The sequence below is a fragment of the Ceratotherium simum genome, chromosome 18 (assembly GCF_057802395.1).
Source record: "Ceratotherium simum simum isolate JZ-2026a chromosome 18, ASM5780239v1, whole genome shotgun sequence".
NCBI classification, from domain to species: Eukaryota; Metazoa; Chordata; class Mammalia; order Perissodactyla; family Rhinocerotidae; genus Ceratotherium; species Ceratotherium simum.
In genome coordinates, this window is record NC_141917.1 from 51,704,393 (window position 1) to 51,727,195 (window position 22,803).

Genomic DNA, 22,803 nt, shown 5'->3' on the forward strand with positions numbered 1-22,803 from the left:
GGAGGAAGATAGGCACGGGTGTTAGCCCAGGGCCAGTCTTCCTCAGCAAAAAAAAAAAAAAAAAGAGGATTGGCAGATGTTAGCAGAAGGCTGATCTCCTCCAAAAAAAAGAAAAAAGAAATATCGGTGCCTGAACAAAGAATAAGATTAACAAATGTCAGAAAATTCGTTGTTATAGGCATAACTTTTTTTATGGAAAAAAATTTTTTACCATGGTAATATTGATCCACTGCCCAATTCTAACTTTAAATGCAGTTGCTATGACAGACCATTGGCATTTCCTTGGAATGTTGCAGAAACCTATACAAATCCCTAACTTGTGTGTTTCTTTAATGAACTTTTTTTCTCACATTGTATCACAGAAACAGAAGTTTTAACCTGTCACTAGAGTTACTCTGCATTCCACAATGAGCAGAAAACAGTCTAGCCCTCCTGAGTTTGAGCATGCTGAGCTACGTGACTCACTCACACACACCAGCTTTGCAACTGATAAGATGAAATGTAGCCTCAGCTAACTCGCAAAGTTGAATGTGGCTTAGGGACCTTTGGGGACCACCTGTTTCCAAAATGAGCGTTTTATCTGTGAGTGCTACAGATTTCCGTGTTTCAGGTTTCCTTATTTGTCCAGAAAAGGAAGATGTTAAATTACTTTAAATTTTCGTCTGAACTTGAATTCAAGAATACATAGATATAAAGCTTAAGGAATATGAATTTTTTATCGTTTCTTTTATTTAGACTTCAGAAAGTACTACTCCAGTAAGAAGCAAAGCTGAGGAAAGAGAAAAGTATATGATAGGAAACTCGACACAGAAGACCAGTGAAGCTGAAGCTGAGATCAGTCCTGGGAATCTACCAGTGACTGCAAATATGAAAGCCTCTGAAAACTTGAAGCATATTGTTAATCATGATGATGTTTTTGAGGTATGGCTTTATAATTATTCTGGAATGATCATAACAACTGATAAGAATTTAATATTTCATCGTTGCTAACTAAAGATAGGAAAAACTTTATATGGATAGCAGAAAATATGCTCATGTATTTGATGTTGAGAAATTCCATAATATTTGCTATATCACTCATTTATCACTTTAAACTTAAAATTTTTATACCCATTGTACTCAAATGATTGTCAGTCTAATTTTAAATGTAAATTAGATTATGGCAGTTCTATTCTAATTCTGTAAAATACATAATGGTGACTTCTTTTATTTCTGTGACTTAAAAATGAAAAGGTTGCCATAGGTATGCTTCAGTTATTCTTATTTAAGCATTTATCATTGATTGTGAAGTATTTTTTTTTCTTGAATGTCTGAGACTTTTTTTTTTTAGTGTTTCTTCTAGTGGATCAATAAAAGCGGTAACTTTTTCTAAACAGCTTTATTGAGGTATAACTCATATACTATAAAATCCACCCGTTTAAATAAAGGGTACAATACAGTGGCTTTTAGTACACTAAAAGTTGTACAACCTTCACCATAATCACTTTTAGAACATTTTCATTACCCCAAAAAGAAAACCCATACTTCTTAGCCATCACCTGTAAATTCTCCGTCCCCCTGAGCCCTATAGGCAACTAGTTATCTACCTTACCTGCCTCTATATATTTGGCTATTCTTGGCATTTCATATAAATGTAACCTACAATATGTGGTCTTTTGTGACTGGTTTCTTTCACTTAGCATAATGTCTTCAAGATTATCCGTATTGTAGCATGTATCGGTGCTACTTCATCCATTTTTTATGTCTGAATAATATTCCATTGTAATCGTCAATAATGGACATTTGAGTTAGTTCCACATTTTGGCTATAATGAATAAAGCTGCTATGAATATTTGTGTACAAGTGTTTGTGTGGATTTATATTTTATTTTCTCTTGGGTATATACCTAGGAGTAGAATTGCCGGATCATATGATAATTCTATGTTTAACTATTTGAGAAACTGCCAGTTTTCCAAAAGTTACGCCATTTTATATTCCCCTCCTACACTGCTGGAGGTAATGTAAAATGGTAAAGCTGTACCTTTTTTTTTTTTTTGGTGAGGAAGATCAGCCCTGAGCTAACAAGAATGCCAATCCTCCTCTTTTTGCTGAGGAAGACTGGCCCTAAGCTAACGTCCGTGCCGTGTTCCTCCACTTTTTATGTGGGATGCCACCACAGCATGGCTTGACAAGTGATGCATCCGTGCACGCCTGGGATCCAAACCCAGGCCACCAGCAGTGGAGTGCGTGCACTTAACCGCTACGCCACAGGGCCGGTCCCAAGCTGAAACTTTTAAAAATGAAATTCTGAAGTGTTTTTGATTTATAGTTCCATTGTCCACTGTGGTATCCATTAGCTACAAGTAGCTATTTAAATTTAAATTAAAAATTTGAGCTTCTTTGTTGCACTAGCCACGTTTCAAATGCTCAGTACCACATCCATCTAGTTAGTGGCTACCATGTTGAACCGCGCAGGTTGTTTCCATCATTACAGAAAGTTTCACTGGAGAGCACTGGTGTATAGAAATAGTGATATTGGGGCCGGCCCAGTGGCGCAAGCGGTTAAGTGCGCGCACTCTGCTGTGGCAGCCCGGGGTTTGCCAGTTCGGATCCCGGGCGTGCACAGACGCACCTCTTGGCAAGCCATGCTGTGGCGACATCCCATATAAATTGGAGGAAGATAGGCGCGGATGTTAGCCCAGGGCCAGTTTTCCTCAGCATAAAAAAGAGGAGGATTGGCAGATGTTAGCTAAGGGCTGATCTTCCTCACCAAAAGAAAAAAAAAAGAAAGAAATAGTGATATTGTGGGTTTATTTTTTTTTTATTTTTTTAAATTTTTTGTTTATTGCAATAACATTGGTTTACAACATTGTGTAAGTTTCAGGTGTACATCATTATACTTCTATTTCTGCATAGATTACATCATGTTCACCACCCAAGTACTAATTACAACCCATCACCACACACATGTGCCGAATTATTCCTTTCGCCCTCCTCCCTCCCTTCCCCTCTGGTAACCACCAATCCAATGTCTGTCTCTATGTGTTTGTTTATTGTTGTTATTATCTACTACTTAATGAAGGAAATCATACGGTATTTGACCTTCTCCCTCTGACTTAGTTCACTTTGCATTATACCCTCAATGTCCATCCATGTTGTCACAAATGGCTGGATTTCATCATTTCTTGTGGCTGAGTAGTATTCCATTGTGTATATATACCACAGCTTCTTTATCCATTCGTCCCTTGATGGGCACTTAGGTTGCTTCCAAGTCTTGGCTATTGTGAATAACGCTGCAGTGAACACAGGGGTGCATGTATCTTTACGCATTGGTGTTTTCAAGTTCTTTGGATAAATACCCAGCAGTGGAATAGCTGGATCATATGGTAGTTCTATCCTTGATTTTTTGAGGAATCTCCATGCTGTTTTCCATAGTGGCTGCACCAGTTTGCACTCCCACCAGCAGTGTATGAGAGTTCCCTTCTCTCCACATCCTCTCCAACACATGTTGTTTCCTGTCTTGTTAATTATAGCCATTCTGATGGGTGTGAGGTGATATCTCATTGTAGTTTTGATTTGCATTTCCTTGATAGTTAGTGATTTTGAACATCTTTTCAGGTGTCTGTTGGCCATCTGTATATCTTCTTTGGAGAAATGTCTGTTCACGTCTTTTGCCCATTTTTTAATTGGGTTGTTAGTTTTTTTGTTTTGAGATGCATGAGTTCTTTTATATATTTTGGAGGTTAAGCCCTTATCAGATGTATGGTTTGCAAATATCTTCTCCCAAGTGTTAGGTTGTCTTTTCGTTTTGTTGATGGTTTCCTTTGCTGTGCAGAAGCTTTTTAGTTTGATGTAGTCCCATTTGTTTATTTTTTCTGTTGTTTCTCTTGCCCACTCAGACATGGTGCTTGAAAATATGTAGCTAAGACTGATGTGGAAGAGCATACTGCCTATGTTTTCTTCTAGAAGTTTCATAGTTTCAGGTCTTACATTCAAGTCTTTAATCCATTTGGAGTTAATTTTTGTGTATGGTGTAAGGTAAGGGTCTACTTTCATTTTTTTGCATGTGGCTATCCAGTTTTCCCAACACCATTTGTTGAAGAGACTTTCTTTTCTCCATTGTATGTTCTTGGCTCCTTTGTCGAAGATTAGCTGTCCATAGATGTGTGGGTTTATTTCTGGGCTTTTGATTCTATTCCATTGATCTGTGTGTCTGTTTTTGTGCCAGTACCATGCTGTTTTGGTTACTATAGCCTTGTAGTATATTTTGAAATCAGGGAGTGTGATACCTCCAGCTTTGTTCTTTCTTCTCAGGATTCCTTTAGCTACTCGGGGTCTTTTGTTGTTCCATATAAATATATTGTGGGTTTATAATAGGATCTTTATTCCTGAAAATTCAAATATGTTCAAAGTACACCGTTTATCTTCAAAGTTATCTTGTGAGCTAGTATTTACTACAGGAAAAAACTCTTGGCTTTTGAATGTACTAAATGGATCACATCATTCAATACACTATTATGTATGTTGAACCTGATATGACATAGTTGTGAAAAGGTTTTTAGGTTTGTCCCAGTGAACTTATTACTCATTTAGTATAATTTCTATCTATAAGGTACTGTTTGGAGTTATGGTGGCAGAATGGATAAATGGATATATAGAATATAATCATGGTTAGACTGTGCTAAGTGTGTAAGAAAAGTACTAATGAAAGTATTAAGTGCTATAGAAATTTAGAAAAGAGATATTTTATGGCTACAAAGAACCAAGGATGTTCTATAATGTTTGGGGAGCCACCAAAGGCTTTTTAACAGAGTGTTACTTGTGATAGAGCTGTGTATGAGAATTATCTGGCAATGGCTATTGAGTTCTCAAAGTTTGAAGGCTTTTGAATAGTGATAGTAGAAAATGCAGACTAGAAGTTCTGCAAGAATATTATAGATGTTGTGTATAAATATCCCTGACTATAAGGAATGGAGAAGAGGGAACAGCCACATAACCATGCCTGAATAGGATGATGATGCCATGAACAGAAATAGGGATGTTAAGAGAACAAAGAGACTTGCAAGGACAAGTTTATTTTTGGATATGTGGAATTTGAACATTTGACAAGACCTTCAGGTAGACATATTCAATAGGTAGTTGGAAATGTGGATCTTTAGCTCAGAAGAGAAATCAAAGCTAGATTATAAATTGGAGAATTGCCGACATTAAACATAAACATTGAAAAAAATGCAATATCCAGGGAAAGAGTTAGAAAGGAAAAATGTATGAGCTAACTGCAGGAAGATTAATTGATGTGAGCAAAGGAGACAGAAAGGAGGGAGGAGATTTAGGAGACTGCAATTCTAGAAGCCCAGGTGTAATAATATATAGACGGTCCCCAACTTACAGTGGTTCCACTTAGGATTTTTCCGATTTTTTAAAAAAAATTTTATTGAGGTCATAATAGTTTATAACATTGTGAAATTTCATTTGTACATTATCATTTGTCAGTCACCATATAAATGTGCCCCTTTACCCCTGTTCCCCCCCTCCTCCCACCAAACCCCTTCCCCTCTGGTAACCACTAGTCTGTTCTCTTTGTCCATGTGTCAGTTTATCTTCCACGTATGAGTGAAATCACTTGTGTTTGTTTCTCTGTCTGGCTTATTACACTTAACATAATACCTTCAAGGTCCATCCATGTTGTTGCAAATGGGACGATTTTGTCTTTTTATGGCTGAGTATATATATGTGTGTATATATACACCACATCTTCTTTATCCAGTCATCCGTTTATGGGCACTTGGGTTGCTTCCACGTCTTGGCTGTTGTAGATAATGCTGCAGTGAACATAGGGGTGCATAACTCTCTTTGAATTGTTGATTTTAAGTTCTTTGGATAAATAGCCAGTAGTGGGATAGCTGGGTCGTTTGGTATTACTATTTTTGATTTTTTGAGAAATTTCCATACTGTTTTCCATAGTGGCTGCACCAGTTTGCATTCCCACCAGCAGTGTATGCGAGATCCCATTTCTCCACATCTTCTCCAACATTTATTGTTTTTTGTCCTGGTGATTATAGCCATTCTAACAGGTATAAGGTGGTATCTCATTGTAGTTTTGATTTGCATTTCCCTGATGATTAGCAATATGGAACATCTTTCCTGTGGCCATTGGCCATCTGTATATCTTCTTTGGAAAAATGTCTTCATATCATCTGCCCATTTTTTGATCAGGTTGTTTTTTGTTGTTGAGTTGTGTGAGTTCTTTATATATTTTGGAGATGAACTGCTTGTCAGATATATGATTTCCAAATATTTTCTCCCAGTTGGTGGGTTGTCTTTTCGTTTTGTTTCTGATTTCCTTTGCCTTGCACAGAAGCTCTTTAGTCTGATAAAATCCAACTTGGTTATTTTTTCCTTTGTTTCCCTTGCCCAAGTAGACATGGTATTTGAAAAGATCCTTCTAAGGCTGATGTCAAAGAGTGTACTGTCTATATTTTCTTCTAGCAGTTTTCTGGTTTTGGGTCTTACCTTCAGGTCTTTGATCCATTTTGAATTAATTTTTGTGTATGGTGAAAGATAATGGTCTGCTTTCATTCTTTTGAGTGTGACTGTCCAGTTTTCCCAGAACCATTTATTGAAGAGAGTTTCCTTTCTCTATTGTATATTCTTAGCTCCTTTGTTTAAGATTAGCTGTCTGTAGATGTGTGGTTTTATTTTTCAGCTTTCAGTTCTGTTCCATTAATCTGTGTGTCTGTTTTTGCATCAGTACCATGCTCTTTTGATTACTATAGCTTTGTAGTATATTTTGAAGTCAGGGATTGTGATGCCTCCAGCTTTGTTCTTTTTTCTCAGGATTGCTTTAGCTATTTGGGGTCTTTTGTTGCCCCAGATGAATTTTAGGATTCTTTCTTCTATTTCCCTGAAGAATGATATTGGGATTCTGGTTGAGATTGCGTTGACTCTGTAGATTGCTTTAGGTAGTATGGACATTTTAACTATGTTTATTCTTCCAATCCATGTGCATGGGGTATCTTCCCATTTCTTTATGTCATCCTCGATTTCTTTCAATAATGTCTTATAGTTTTCATTGTATAGGTCTTTCACCTCCTTGGTTAAATTTATTTCTAAATATTTTATTCTTTTTATTGCAATTGTAAATGGGATTGTCTTTTTGAGGTCTCTTTCTGTTAGTTCATCGTTAGAGTATAGAAATGCAACTCATTTTTGTAAGTTGATTTTGTATCCTGCAGCTTTGCTGTGGTTGTTGATTATTTCTAATAGTTTTCCAATGGATTCTTTAGAGTGTTCTATATATAAAATCATGTCGTCTGTAAACAGCGAAAGTTTCACTTCTTCATTGCCTATTTGGATTCCTTTTATTTCTTTTTCTTGCCTAATTGCTCTGGCCAGAACTTCCAGCACTATGTTGAATAACAGTGGTGAGGGTGGGCACTGTTGTCTTGTTCCTGTTCTCAGAGGGATGGCTTTCACTTTTTCCTTGTTGAGTATGATGTTGGCTGTGTATGGCCTTTATCACGTTGAAGTACTTTGCTTCAATACCCGTTTTGTTGAGAGTTTTATGATAAATGGATGTTGGATTTTGTCAGATGCTTTCTCTGCATCTATTGAGATGATCTGGTGGTTTTTATTCCTCATTTTGTTAATGTGGTGTATCACATTGATTGATTTGTGGGTATTGAACCATCACTGTGTCCCTGGTATAAATCTCACTTGATCATGGTGTATGATCTTTCTAATGTATTTCAGTATTCGGTTTGCCAATATTTTGTTGAGGATTTTTGCATCTGTGTTGATCAGCGATATTGGCCTGTAATTCTCCTTCTTTGTGTTGTCCTTGTCTGGCTTTGGTATCAGGGTGATGTTGGCCTTGTAGAATGTGTTAGGAAGTGTTCCGTCTTCCTTGGTTTTTTGGAATAGTTTGAGAAGGTTAGGTATTAAATCCTCTTTGAATGTTTGGTAGAATTCTCCAGAGAAGCCATCTGGTCCTGGACTTTTGTTTTTTGGAAGGTTTTTGATTACTGTTCATTCTCTTGTGATTGGTCTTTTCAGAGTCTCTATTTCTTCCTGATTCAGTTTTGGGAGGTTGTATGAGTCTAAGAATTTATCCATTTCTTCTAGATTGACCAATTTATTGGCATATAGTTTTTCATAGTATTCTCTTATAATCCTTTGTATTCATGTGGTATCCATTGTAATTCCTCCTCTTTCATTTCTAATTTTATTTATTTCAGCATTCTCTCTTTTTTTCTTATTGAGTCTGGCTAAGGGTTTGTCAATTTTGTTTATCTTCTCAAAGAAGTAACTCTTAGTTTCATTGATCCCTTCTACAGTTTTTTTTTTTGTTTGTTTCAATTTCATTTATTTCTGCTGTAATTTTTATTATTTTCCTCCTTCTGCTGACTTTGGGCTTTGTTTGTTCTTCTTTTTCTAATTCTTTTAGGTATAGTTTAAGATTTCTTTTTTGATATTTTTCTTGTTTGTTAAGGTTGGTCTATATTGCTATGAATTTCCCTCTTAGGACTGCTTTTGCTGCATCCCATATGAGTTGGTATGGTGTATTTTCATTTTCATTTGTCTCCAGATGTTTTTTGCTTTCTCCTTTAAGTTTTTCAGTGATCCATTGGTCGTTCAGTAGCATGTTGTTTAGTCTCCACATATTTGTGACTTTCCCAGCTGTTTTCTTGTAGTTGATTTCTAGTTTCGTAGCAGTATGGTCGGAAAAGATGCTTGATATGATTTCAGTCTTCTTAAATTTATAGAGGCTTGCGTTGTTGACCATATGTTGTGACATATGGTCTATCCTTGAGAATGTTTCATGTGCACTTGAGAAGAATGTGTATTCTGCTTCTGAATGGAGTGTTCTATATATATCTATTATGTCCATCTGGTCTAGTTTTTCTTGTAATTCCACTATTTCCTTGTTGATTTTCTTCTGGATGATCTATCTATTGATGTAAGTGGAGTGTTAAGGTCACCTACTATTATTGTGTTGTTGTTGACATCTTCTTTTAAGTCAGTTAGTAGTTGCTTTATGTATTTTGGTGCTCCTGTGTTGGGTGCATGTATATTTATAAGTGTCATGTCTTTTTGGTGGAGTGTCCCTTTTATCATTATATACTGCCCCTCTTTGTCTCTCATTGCTTTTTTCTTGAAGTCTACTTTGTCTGATATAAGTATGGCAACACCTGCTTTCTTTTGTTTGCCATTAGCTTGGAGTATTGTCTTCCATCCCTTTGCTCTGACCCTGTGTTTGTCTTTAGAACTGAGATGTGTTTCCTGGAGGCAGCATATTGTTGGGTCTTCTTTTTAAATCTGTCTGGCCACTCTGTCTTTTGATTGGAGCATTCAATCCATTTACATTTAGAGTTATTATTGATATATGAGGGTTTATTGATATATGAGGGCTTAATGCTGCCATTTTATGACTTGTTTACTGGTTGGTCTTTATTTCCCTGGTTTCTTGTCCTGTGTATTTTGGACTACCAATTTAGTTTGGTAGTTCTCTATGATGATTTTCTGTTTATTTATCATTTGTGTCTGTGTTCTGATTGTTTGTTTAGTTGTTATCATGAGGTTTGTATAAAATATCTTGTAGATGGGATAGTCCATTTTCTGATAGCCTCTTAGTTCCTTAGTCTAAGCCAATTACATCTCTTTCCTCTTCCCCTTCTAAGTTGTTGTTGTCACAACTTATTCTATCTTGTGTTGTGAGTTTGTGGTTAAAATCACAAATTATAATTATTTTTGATGTTTTCCTTCCCTTTATCTTTAACGTTATAATTGTTTGCTAACCTGTTGTGATAGAGAGCTACAATTTCCTGATTTTGTTTGCCTACTTATCTCCTTGCTCAAGGCTTTGTAAACCCTTTTTTGTTTTTTTTTTCCATGTATGAGGGCCTTCTTGATCATTTCTTTTAGGGGGTGTCTTGTGGCAATGAATTCCCTTAGCTTTTGTTTATCTGGGAAAGTTTTTATTTCTCCATCATATCTGAAGGATATTTTCACTAGATAAGAGTATTCTTGGCTGAAAGTTTTTGTCTTTCAGAATTTTGAATGGATCATTCCATCTCTCTTGGCCCGTCAGGTTTCTGCTGAGAAATCTGCTCAAAGCCTGATAGGGATTCCTTTGTAAGTTATTTTCTTCTGCCTTGCTGTCCTTAATATTTTTTCTTTGTCATTGACTTCTGCCAGTTTTATGACTATATGCCTTGGAGAAGGTCTTTTTACATTGATGTATTTAGGAGTTCTGTTAGCTTCTCCTACTTGTATTTCCAGCTCCTTCCCCACGTTTGGGAAGTTCTCAGCTATCATTTCTTTGAACAAGCTCTCTGCTGCTTTCTCCCTCTCTTCTCCCTCTGGAATACCTATAATCCTTGTGTTGCATTTCCTAATTGAGTCAGATATTTCTCAGAAAATTTCTTCATTTCTTGTCAGTCTTAGTTCTCTCTCCTTCTCCATCTGAAGTGTTTCTATATTTCTGTCCTCCAAGCTGGTAATTCTGTCCTCCATAATATTAGCTCTGTTATTCATGGATTCCGTATTTTTCCTTATCCCATCCATTGTGTCTTTCATATCCAGCATTTCTGATTGGTTTTTCTTTATAGTTTCAATATCTTTTGTGAAGAATTTCCTCTGTTCATTAAATTTGTTCCTGATTTCATTGAACTGTCTGTATTTTCTTGTAACTTGTTGAGATTTTTTTTTGATAGCTATTTTGAAATCTCTGCCATTTAGATTGTAATTTTCTGTGCCTTCCGGATTGATTTCTGGGTGCTTGTCATTTTCCTGCTGCTCTGGAGTATTAATATATTTCTTCACAGTATTTGATGGCATGGATTTGTGCCTTTGCATGATAGTATTTGGTCGCAGATTCCACCTGCCACCACTGGAGGGGGCTCAGGAGTTGTGTGTTCTGAGCCTGCCGCAATCCCTGGCATCTGTAGCTGCTGCTTTTCTAATGTATATGCAGAGGCCCTGGCCAACCAGCTGAGCTGGAGCACTGGGCTGGGGGAGGGGTGCTCTCTTTCACGTGCACAATCCTGGGGGCATTCTTGCTCTGCCTTTACTGTCTGCTCTTCTGGGGTGCTAGCCTGATGAAGACACCCCCACAATAGCTTAGCCTCCTCCCTGTGTGGCTTTCACACTGGCTGTGAGGGAACTTGGAGAGCGAATGCTTTCCCGCAGACAGCCAGCCCCCCCTTCTTTTCTGAGTCGCGCACCCGCAATCCTGCACCGTTGGTCACTGGTGGGGAGGGAGAGATCTGTTTACCTCTTTCCACTTCCTCCCAGGGGGTCCAGTACCTCAACCTTCAGACGTATGGCTGCATGGGTCTCTTGTCTTGTGTAAATGTCCTCTGTTGGTTTATGAATATCCTTTACATTGTGTCTTGGGGAGAGTCTAAGGGAAGTGCTCACTCCGCTATCATGCTGACATCACTCCCTGATATTTTCACTTTACTGTGGTGTGAAAGCTATAGGCATTCAGTAGAAACCGTGCTTTGAATTCTGAATTTTGATCTTTTCCCGAGCTAGCATTATGCAATGTGATACTCTCTCATGATGCTGGGCAGCAGCAGTGAGCTGCAGCTCCCAGTCAGCCACATGATCATGAGGGTAAACAACCAATACACTGACAACCATTCTGTACCCATACAACCATTCTGTTTTTCACTTTACCATTCTGTACCCATACAACCATTCTGTTTTTCACTTTCAGTACAGTATTCAATAAATTACATGAGATATTCACCACTTTATTATAAAATTGGCTTTGTGCTAGATGATTTTGCCCAACTGTGAGCTAATGTGTGTGTTCTGAACACGTTTAAGGTAGGCGAGGCTAAGCTATGATGTTCTGTAGGTTAGGGGTATTAAATGCATTTTTGATTTAACAGTATTTTCAGTTTACGATAGCTTTATCAGGACGTAATCCCATTGTAAGTCACGGAAGATCTGTAATTTCATGATGGAGAAAGTCTGGTCATCAATTTAAATGCTGCATATATCAAAGATTAGGACAGACCATTTGCCCCTTCTTGTCCTATTCTTTCATTCTTTACATTCCTTCTGTCATTAAGTCCTATTAATCCCAAAATTTGTGTCAGATTCTTTTTCTCTTTACCAGCCATCACTGCCATTGCCCGAGGACAGAGGTGGTTATTCCTCTTCAGGACTACTGTCATAGCTAGATTTCTTTCCACCAGTCTCTTTTTCTTCCCATACATTTTTTTGTTTTTTGCTGAGGTGGATTTGCCCTGAGCTAACATCGGTGCTAGTCTTCCTCTATTTTTCAGTATGTGGGCCACCAGCACAATGTGGCCGCTAATAGAGTGGTGTAGGTCCGTGTCTGGGAACCAAACCTGGGCCCCCAAAGCAGAGTGCACCAAACTTAACCACTAGGCCACCAGGGCTAGCCCCCTCTTCCTATACATTTTTAATACCAGAGTTACTATTTTAAAAGATAATCTGATCTTGTGAGTTCCTGGCTTGGCAACTTCCAAAATGACCAACACATCCTTAACTGAGTCCATACTCAGAGCATAACCTTTCACCATGCAATCCATTCTCCTTTTCTGTCTCTCCTGCCACTTACCCTGAGCTCCAACTGCATGGAGCTGACTTGCCATACCTTTTCTTATTTCCATGCTTTCCTCTGCTCAGAATGTCATTTCCCTCTTATCTCACCCTTCAAGACTAAACTGAAGTTACATTCTTTTCCTGTTCTGGCTAATTAGTTGTCTAACTCTTTCCATTGTAGTACAATCTTTTTTTTTTTTTTTTAAAGATTTTATTTATTTATTTTCCCCCCAAAGCCCCAGTAGATAGTTGTTTGTCATAGCTGCACATCCGTCTAGTTGCTGTATGTGGGACACGGCCTCAGCATGGCCGGAGAAGCGGTGCGTTGGTGCACGCCCGGGATCCGAACCGGGGCCGCCAGCAGCGGAGCGCACGCACTTAACCGCTAAGCCACGGGGCCAGCCCCCATTGTAGTACAGTCTTGAACAGTGGTTGGCAGACTGTGGCCTATGGCCCAAATCCAGCGCACTGCCTGTTTTTGTGTGGCTTGCGAGCTAAGAACAGTTTTTACATTATTAAAAGGTTGAATAAAAATCAAAAGAAGAAGAATATTTCATGACATGTGAAAAGTTAGATGAAATTCAGTTTGGCACACAGCCATGGTCACTTTACATACTGTCTGTGGCTACTTTTGTGCCACGACAGCAGAGTTGAGTAGTTGAAACAGAAACATGGCCCGCAAAGCATAAAATACTTACTCTGTGGCCTTTTTACTGAAATAGTTTGCTAACTCCCATCAATATCTTTACTAGGACACTTATGAGTACCTAAGAGAACTAGTACTTTTAACAGAACACCTTTTTAAGACCTTTTATTTATTTTCATCATATTAACTGGGAATAATTTAACCTGCAGAACATCTTGATTTTATATACAGTATATACAATGTAAAATTTCTGTATTAATATTTGTTGACAACCAGGTCTTTTTTTTTTTTTTGGCTATCTAACAACATTCACTGGTAGATAGGATGATTGCCAAATGCTAGAGAAAAATTCAGAGAGAGTAATAAAAAATTCTGTCTTCAAATTGGGCAAAAATTACCATTAATTCACTTGAGTGGAAGAACACCTCAGTCTGTCTCATTCCTTGGAACCTAGTGATCCTTGAGGGAGTAAATTTGAGGATTGGGAAGAGACTTTTTGTTGGAGCACCCTCACTAAACTGAGATTTTTGATGACAGGGATTGTGTTTTATTCATTTCTGTTTCTCTGGCACTTGACATAGTACCCAGCATTTGGTAATCATTAGTACACTTAAATTAAAGCCTGTCACAGAAAATTATCCCAGAGGCACTTCAGCATATTGTTAATAATTGCCATAGTTTTATTGCCATATCTTAAAAAATTTATAGTCATATACTAGTTTTAGTCACTATTACCATAAAAAGTTTTCGTGCATGTTCTAAATATTCTTTTCTCTTTGAGTTTCTTATGACTTAATATTTATTCATTTAAGACACCAAAACTTATTTTTATAAATATTTTCCCTCTTTTTTCTTTAAATTAGGAATCTGAAGAACTTTCTTCTGATGAAGAGATGAAAATGGCAGAGATGCGACCACCGTTAATTGAAACCTCTATTAACCAGCCAAAAGTGGTAGCACTTAGTAATAACAAAAAAGGTTAGATGTTGAAGGAAAGCGCTAAGAATAGAAAGGGGCTGAATAAAATTTATAGATTTTTTTGGAGTAAATTTTAATAAAATGTAATTGTTATTTAAAACACTTTTTTAGAGACAGTTTTTAAAACATGTCTTTCTAAAGGTCTGTTCCTTACCTCTCTTGTTTTTAAAGAAAAATCTTGATAGATCTTTTTTTTCCCTCATGCAAGTTTACTTATAAGGGCATGGACTTTGTAGGCAGACAAACCTAGGTTTTGATTCCATTTCTACCACTTATTTGCTATGTGATCCTTGAGCTGCTTAATTTTATCCATGTGTGCGTATCTAATTTGACATACAATGAGGCTAATGAAAGATTTTGTGAGTACCAAATGTGCTATATTATTCAATGTGCTCATCTAGCGCAGTTCCTGATGTATAGTAGATGCTGCTTATTCTTTCTATCCCAAAACTTTTTTTTAAACCACCCCCAGCGATTCTTTCATGTAACATAGAACCTCAGACTCTTAGAAATGAAAAGGAACTGGAAAGGTATTTATCCTTACTTTTTATCCTTTCCTTGCTTCTCCCCACTAATACCTGAACCTCTCTATATTATCTCCACCAAATATTTATCCAGCCTTGACCTTTATGGCATTAATGAAACTTACTATCAAGGTGGCCCTTGGATAGCTTGGGTTTCATGATAATGATGGTAGTGATATTTGTTGAGTATTTACTAGTTGCTAATTACTATGCTAAATATTTTACATGTTATTATCTGGTTGTCACAATTGCCCCCTGATAAGGAGGTGGAAGAAGAGGAATATATCTAGGAAAGAACTTCAGTGCTGTATAGTTTAACAGTATTTTAAAAATTCAGAATCCAAGACCTAAATACCTTCAAGTTGAAGAGCCCCCTGTGCTACTATTTTCAACTGTAAACACAATCCAGACTACTTGAACTGAGATATTTGCAACAGCAAATATATCCTTAATTCATATAATCTCCTGTGACTGTGTCTATATATACTATTTCTGTGATTTGGCTAGAATTGAGTTAGTTAAAAAGAACCTTTAGAGTTGTAAAGATATTAAGTTATCTTTTTATTACTACTTATAAAAAATACTACTTTTTATACTACCTGCCTATAATGGAATATGAATATTGTTTATTTCTATTTATATAATTGTTACAAAGCCATCTCACATATTGAGAGTTCACTATTCATATACAATTCTTTGAAATGATTTAAAAATGTGGAGAGTTGACCTTGATTTGTCCGTGAAAATTCCTTGATTTGTTTGGTGTTTGTTTTTTGATTGACTACAGTGCTCATTTTTATTGTCAGAATAGATGAAAACAATTCCACACATGTATGAAATACTTTCTTCCTCCAGATAAGTTTACCAAAGCTATGAACTGTACTATGTATATTTTATTATTATGGCTTTTTAAAATTATAAATGAGTGGAAAAGCATATTCACTAAAACTAATTGATGGCCTAGAAAACATTGCGTAATGTCATCTTGTCAGTATTTAAAACTAAATCAAATTATGAGTAACCCTACACTGATTATATTTTTAAAAAACTAAAGGTATCATCACTTGTAAATTACTTCATCTTTCTGTGTATTAGGACTGAATTTTCAGAGGTGCCTCTGGTCATCTTCTTATCCATATAATTCTTTACCCTATATATTGAACAGGGCAATATAAATGCCATTTGTCATCACTGGGAAGTATTTCACACAATTTCTTGGTGACTTTATCAACGGCTTAAGTTTTTTTGTTTCAGATGATACAAAGGATACAGATTCTTTATCAGATGAAGTTACACATAATAGCAATCAGAATAACAGCAACTGTTCCTCTCCATCTCGGATGTCTGATTCAGTTTCTCTTAATACTGATAGTAGTCAAGATACCTCACTCTGCTCTCCAGTGAAACAAACTCATATTGGTATTAATTCCAAAATCAGGTTTGTGAACATCTTAACAAAATAACTTATTTATACAATAAATAGAGATAGTAAGGCAAATAAATATATACGACTAAAACATAAAGGATTTCACAAATTAATGTTATAGAAGTGGTTCAGGCAGTATATGGTTTCTTCCCCATTTTATTACTAATTAGTTTTATACATTACCATTTTAAATTGGTCTTTTAAATAGGGAAGAAAAGATTTAAAATATATTCTAATTCTTTTCATTAAAAGGTTGAACCAGTTTTACAATATTTCTAGGTATTACAACATAAACAGCCTATTTGGAGTAATTCAAATCGAGCGGGGTATTTTTAGAGATAGAAATGCAAAATTATTTTTTGGGGATGCCATTAAAACTAAAAAGTATTCAGATACTTTTGATTAGTGCTGTATCTTTGGCTTAGACTTAAATTTGTAGGTCGAACTCTCTGAAACAAGATTTGATTCATATAGGCTGGGATTTTGCCGAAGTTTAAAACAAATTTATTATTTGGGCTCGCAAGAAGTTTGGTTATCAGAGGAAGACTAGGCCATTTTACCTTCATGTTAATCTATCAGCTAGAGTGCTTGATAGAAAGATATGGGTTACTACTGAACCCAAAGCTTATTGTATGGATGTTGTTAACTATTTTTTAGAGTTAAATTGTTCTTAAATTCCAGGCATATTTAAGTCAAATTTTTGCATGTATTGATTTGTATTGTTGTAAAAGGAAGGTGAATTTTATTTCTCAAAATGAGTTTAGCTATTATGTAGTTGTAATTATGATTAATCATTTATATCTATTCTCTGAATTTGAGGCTAAGACCTCAAATATTAATATTAAATTTTAATTTTTACAACCTCTTAGATGTTAAGATAATGATTAATTTGTTGAATAATGAAATTTTACTGATATTGCTGGGAAGTAGTTTCGTATTTTCTAAATCATCTTTTTCATGTAATGAAGTAAAGGCTAAAAAAGGGATATAGCCACACCTTTTTGTATTGTATTTCTAATCATGAATATTATCTGTTTACCTAATGGGAAGATCAGTATTAAGGAATATTTGTTGAAACATAACTTAAATATTTATACAAGAGGACACAAATGTTTTCCTATCACCAAGTAGAAATAAAATATTTTCTATAGTTTTGAAATGGCATATTTATAAATATTTGCCAAATACAATGTAGTCACTTAAAAGAGTGATTAGGTTTAGTTTCTCTTTTGATCTTTCTTCATATTTTATAGATCTTTGAGTGATTGTTTAGTTCTTTGTATAATTTCCTTATCTATATTTTTGAATCTAATAATAACTACTTAATGTGATTAACTATGGTTAATAATGTAAGGTTTCAGAATTTGTAAAAATGTTCGGTGTTCTTGACTCAACTATTCAAATTATTGGCTTTTTCTCCAAATATCTGTCTGTCTTTCAAGCATTTCATGTTTTAGCACATTTGTGAAAAGATGCAGCAGTGGAAGAGGATATGTAATAAGTCCATTTTTCTTCACTGTTTAGCTCTATTAAAGTATAATTATGACAAAGTGATTTATGATGTTAATGAAAATTAATCTTATCTATGAATTTAATGTTTTACTTGTCTTCATTTACTATAACTCTATATTATTTAAGTATTATAATAATATTTTTAAATTACATGCTTGATAATAAATACCTTTCATCTGTGATTCCCTTCAACTCTTTTAACTCTGTGTACCTACACGTTAATTAGTTATTAATGTTCCCCATTACTAAGAAAACTGGGCTTTATGATGTTTGTGATAAAATTATCTTTGTTTTAGGCAAGAAGATGAAAATTTTAACAGCCTGTTACAAAATGGAGATATTTTAAACCATTCAACGGAGGAAAAATTCAAGGTTCGTGATAAGAAAGATTTTAACTTACCTGAATATGATTTGAATATTGAAGAGCGATTAGCTCTTATTGACAAAGATGGTGACTCAGCACCCACATCTGATGAGTCTCACAAATTGGACCATATCAACATGAATCTTAATAAACTTGTAACTAATGATACATTTCAACCAGAGATAGTGGAAAGATCAAAGACACAGGATATAGAGTTTGGAACTGGCTTTTTAAGCATTAATGCTAAAGGAGAAGCTGAGTGTTTAGAAAATGGAAACAAGTATCCTAACCTAGGATGCATGAATAAGGTAAGTGGACATTCTGAGGAAACTCCACAATCTACTCGCAGGCCTGAACCACATGACACTGACTCTTCTGTTGATGTGGGTATTTCCAAAAGCACCGAAGATCTCTCCCCTCAGAGAAGTGGGCCGGTTGGATCTGTTGTGAAATCTCATAGCATAACTAACATGGAGACTGGAGGGCTAAAAATCTATGACATTCTTAGTGATAATGGACCTCAGCAGTCAAATGCAACAGTTAAAGTAACATCTACTATTGATGGAAAAAATATAGTCAGGAGCAAGTCCGCTACACTTTTGTATGATCAACCATTGCAAGTATTTACAGGTTCTTCTTCATCTTCTGATTTAATATCAGGTACAAAGGCAATTTTCAAGTTTGATTCAAATCATAATCCTGAAGAGCCAAATACAGTAAGAGGCCCGACAACAGGTGGCCCACAATCTGCGCCTCAAATATATGGTCCTCCACAATATAATATCCAGTACAGTAGCAGTGTTGCAGTCAAGGACACTTTGTGGCACTGCAAACAAAATCCCCAAATAGATCATGTCAGTTTTCCTCCTCAGCGCCTTCCTAGATCAGAAAGCACAGAAAATCACAGTTATGCTAAACATTCTGCCAATATGAATTTTTCTAACCACAACAACGTTCGAGCTAATACTGGATACCATTTACATCAGAGACTTGGCCCAGGAAGACATGGGGAAATGTGGGCCATCTCACCAAATGACCGACTCATTCCTGGAGCAACTCGAACTACAATTCAGCGACAAAGTAGTGTGTCCTCTACAGCCTCTGTAAATCTCGGGGAGCCAGGTCCCACAAGGAGGACCCAAATTCCTGAAGGAGATTATTTATCATACAGAGAGTTACATTCAGTGGGAAGAACTCCTCCAGTGATGTCAGGATCACAGAGACCTCTTTCTGCACGAACCTACAGCATTGATGGTCCAAATGCATCAAGGCCTCTGAGTGCTCGACCCTCTGTTAGTGAAATACCAGAGAGAACTATGTCAGTCAGTGATTTCAATTATTCACGAACTAGTCCTTCAAAAAGACCAAATGCAAGGGTTGGTTCTGAGCATTCTTTATTAGATCCTCCAGGAAAAACTAAGGTTCCTCATGATTGGCGAGAACAAGTACTACGACACATTGAGGCCAAAAAGTTAGAAAAGGTAATTAAACATGAATTTTTCATTCTCCTCTTCATGAATTTACTAGTTTTCCTTAAAAAATTTGGCATTCTTTGTTATTTAAACCAGGGAAAACAAGTTGCTCTGAATTATTGAACATATATTCAAGTTTTTACTTGGTGCTGAGAATAGAGTTCCAAGTTTAGATTTAGCCATACTCAGAACAGTTGAAATGGTAGTATAAGCTGCTTTCCCTTCTCTTCTTCCCCAGTGGTTTCCCATGGGCTTACATTCATTTTATGTATTTATGTGCGTATCTCTTGTAGATTGTGCCACACATACTATAAATAATACATGTATATACATGTGTACCTCTGTTTAGCATTTTCTGACCTCCCATTCTCATTTATTAAGAATTTTTGACTATATAAATATGTGTACGAAAGTAGCAGTTACTGTATAGTTAACAGAATAACAAGAAATGTATTGTAAATGTAAACGTTTTATCTAAGGTTTTTTCCCCAGTCCATCTTATATGACTAACACTGTCACTGACACAGATGGCTTCTGGCATGGCGTTTACTCTTGACTTTCCTGAACTGCATTTCTGACCTATTTGAACTCAGGTGTCTATGGCTCTAGTGTAGTCTGGAAATCATTGGTAAAATAACTTATGCTCATGCTCAGTTTATAGCTTTATTTGTATATGTCCATTTTTTGAAAGGAGTTAAAAATTTTTTTTTAATCCTGTAAAACTGATATATTAGTGCCACAGTTCTCTGGCCCAAGTATATAAGATATAGTCTTTATTTAAGATTTGGCTTCATATCTCTCAGTGGATTTTACCCAAGAATTACCTTTACCTCTGTTTATTAAATATAAGATAGGTTTTTTTTTTTTTTTTAATTATTTATTTATTTATTTTTTCCCCCCAAAGCCCCAGTAAATAGTTGTATGTCATACCTGCACATCCTTCTAGTTGCTGTATGTGGGATGCGGCCTCAGCATGGCCGGAGAAGTGGTGCGTCGGTGTGCGCCCAGGATCCGAACTCGGGCCACCAGCAGCAGAGCGCACGCACTTAACCACTAAGCCACAGGAATGGTCCTAAGATAGGTTTTTAAAAACAGCTGAACGTATATAACCTCAGTTAGTCGTTATATTAAAAAATTCCTTAAGTCAAGTTTTTCAGAAATAAATGCCTAAAACATGATCAATACCTTATATCAATTCACACTGAACCTCTGCCTGTAAATGTTAGCTCTTTTCAGTGCTATCCTCTCAGCTTTAAATAGCTGAGCATCTGTAGGCATTAGAGGACTTCATTCTCATGTGTCCGTTTTGTTTCAGCTGTAACTCTGCACATACTGTTTGAGGCTCTTTGAACTTGTGTGCATTTTCTAAGAAATTTGGAAATTTCTTAAGCAGAGTAGTAACTGTTTTATAATTAAACTTCTGATGATAGTGTGGAACTGGATTTTGAGGAGGAAGAGGCTATAGTTAGTTGATGGATTGAGTTATGAGGCTGTGAAGTGAGAAAAAGTATCAGTGGAATTGAGACAAAGGAACAAATTCAAGAGGCAGTTCTGAAATAGACTGTATAAGAGTTTACTTCTGATTGGAATGTTCCTGTAATCAGTCATTGAGGAAAAAGGATTAAGCTTGAGATTGGTGCCTTGAATAATTGGTTGTTGGGAATGCCATTAACTGTTACCGGACATAGAGGAGAAATAGCAAATTTAGAGGAAGAGATGAGTTTGGTTATCATTATATTAGTTGACATCTCAGATGGCTGTCCTCCCACTACTTCTTTCCCGTCTGACAGGGATGTGCCTGGACTTTAGCAAATAGGAAGCAAGCAGCAGCCACCTCGTCGTTCATTGTGCCTCTCTGCTTTTTATGTTTGGAAATTTGTTGCTTGCAGAGTCCGTGAGAGTAGTTTCCCACTTGGGCGCACTGGTAATTTGGAGGTGAGAATTAGTTCAGTGAAATTAAGAAAAGCTTTGTGAGGACACAAGGCAACATGATTTAGACTCCACACTTGAAAGCATTGGTTGAAAATGGTGGAGGGTGATGGAAGATCTCTATTCCCTCCTCTGCAACTCCACCTCTCTCCCCCAAACGTAATTTTGATGGCATGGGTGGACATTTGAAAAATTTCCCCAGAGGATTTCACAATGCTGGCCCTACTTCTAGAGGTAAGTCCCCAAATCAAAAGTTGCTTCTTTAGCTGGCTGGGAGTTTAGTAATAATACAGAAATGGATAAGTTATTAAAGCTTACTTGGTTTTTAAATCTTGTAGTAGTAACCCCTCCTTCTGCTCCCCCAACAAACTACCTGGAACCCAAATATATAAAAGAGATCTCACCTCAGAAAACTCAAGTCCTATTTAATTAAACTGATCAACAGACATTGAAAAGGAATAAACATTTTTGTTTCAAAGTTGAATTTTTGCTAATATTCCTTATTATATTAAAAAGTCAGGTGAGAAGTGCTCAACCAGAATATGATGAACGCAACATGGTAATTTCCATGTTCACTTGCTGTTATACAACTATTAGCATGTAATGAACAACAGTGCCCAGGACATATGCTCAGTACCTAATTGAGCTCTGCACAATGTGTTGATTTGTTGTGACGGTGGGCAGTTTTATGTGGATGTCTATCCGCAAGCCTGAATTCAAAACCAGACCTGTTCTGAGCTTCAGTGTTTTTAGTCAGTGATGTATTTGCAGAAACCTCATATATGTTCAAAGATGACAGAAAAAGCCTAGTTCCAAAATCTATGTATCATTGAAAAGAGTCAGGTCAGTCAGGCCACTCAAGTTAACAATATGTTAAAACTGTGTATAGCACGTGAGTGTGTGTTGTTTATATATATATATATAAAATGTGTGTGTGTGTATAATTTATTTTTACATATCAATCAAATGTTTTTGAAACTTCTGAATTGCCTGTGCCATATTCTTATTCTTTGTGAAATGGTTTGGGAAAATACAGACCTGGCCTAGTAAGTTGAGCTTTTTCTTTAGTCATTACTTTAGAATCCAGAAAATAATGGAAAGTGTACATTGTAATTTTATAGATCCTTTTCATTGTGGAATGTCATATTAATGTTTCTTGGTACTACAGATCAACTTCATAATCTGGAGAAGGTGTATATTCCCTAAGAGTAATATAGAAATGCTTGTGTGGCATTTCTGTATTTGTTAATAACAAGCCGTGCTCAAAAGGTCGTTTCTCCCAGTTTATCAGACTCTCAATCCTCAGGGACATGACTAAAAGCATCCACATGAAAGAACAGCATTTAACACCTGGGAATAAGCAGGCAGGAACAATGAGACTCAGGCAGTGC

The 22,803-nt window shown here is 36.3% G+C and overlaps 1 protein-coding gene across 12 annotated transcripts in view; it reads left to right on the forward strand.

The window, feature by feature from the left end:
* The window catches only part of ERBIN (erbb2 interacting protein), a 123,328-nt gene that overhangs the window by 90,547 nt on the left and 9,978 nt on the right, over positions 1 to 22,803 (forward strand). For 10 of the 12 annotated variants that reach the window (XM_014781672.2, XM_014781674.2, XM_087443347.1 and 7 more), the window contains exons 18-21: positions 736 to 921; positions 14,071 to 14,185; positions 15,964 to 16,147; positions 17,944 to 19,492. In XM_014781672.2, coding sequence (XP_014637158.2) covers positions 736 to 921; positions 14,071 to 14,185; positions 15,964 to 16,147; positions 17,944 to 19,492 — 2,034 coding nt within the window. The remainder of the gene's footprint in view (positions 1 to 735; positions 922 to 14,070; positions 14,186 to 15,963; positions 16,148 to 17,943; positions 19,493 to 22,803) is intronic. The other 2 variants (XM_087443349.1, XM_087443350.1) reach the window with 1 other exon arrangement.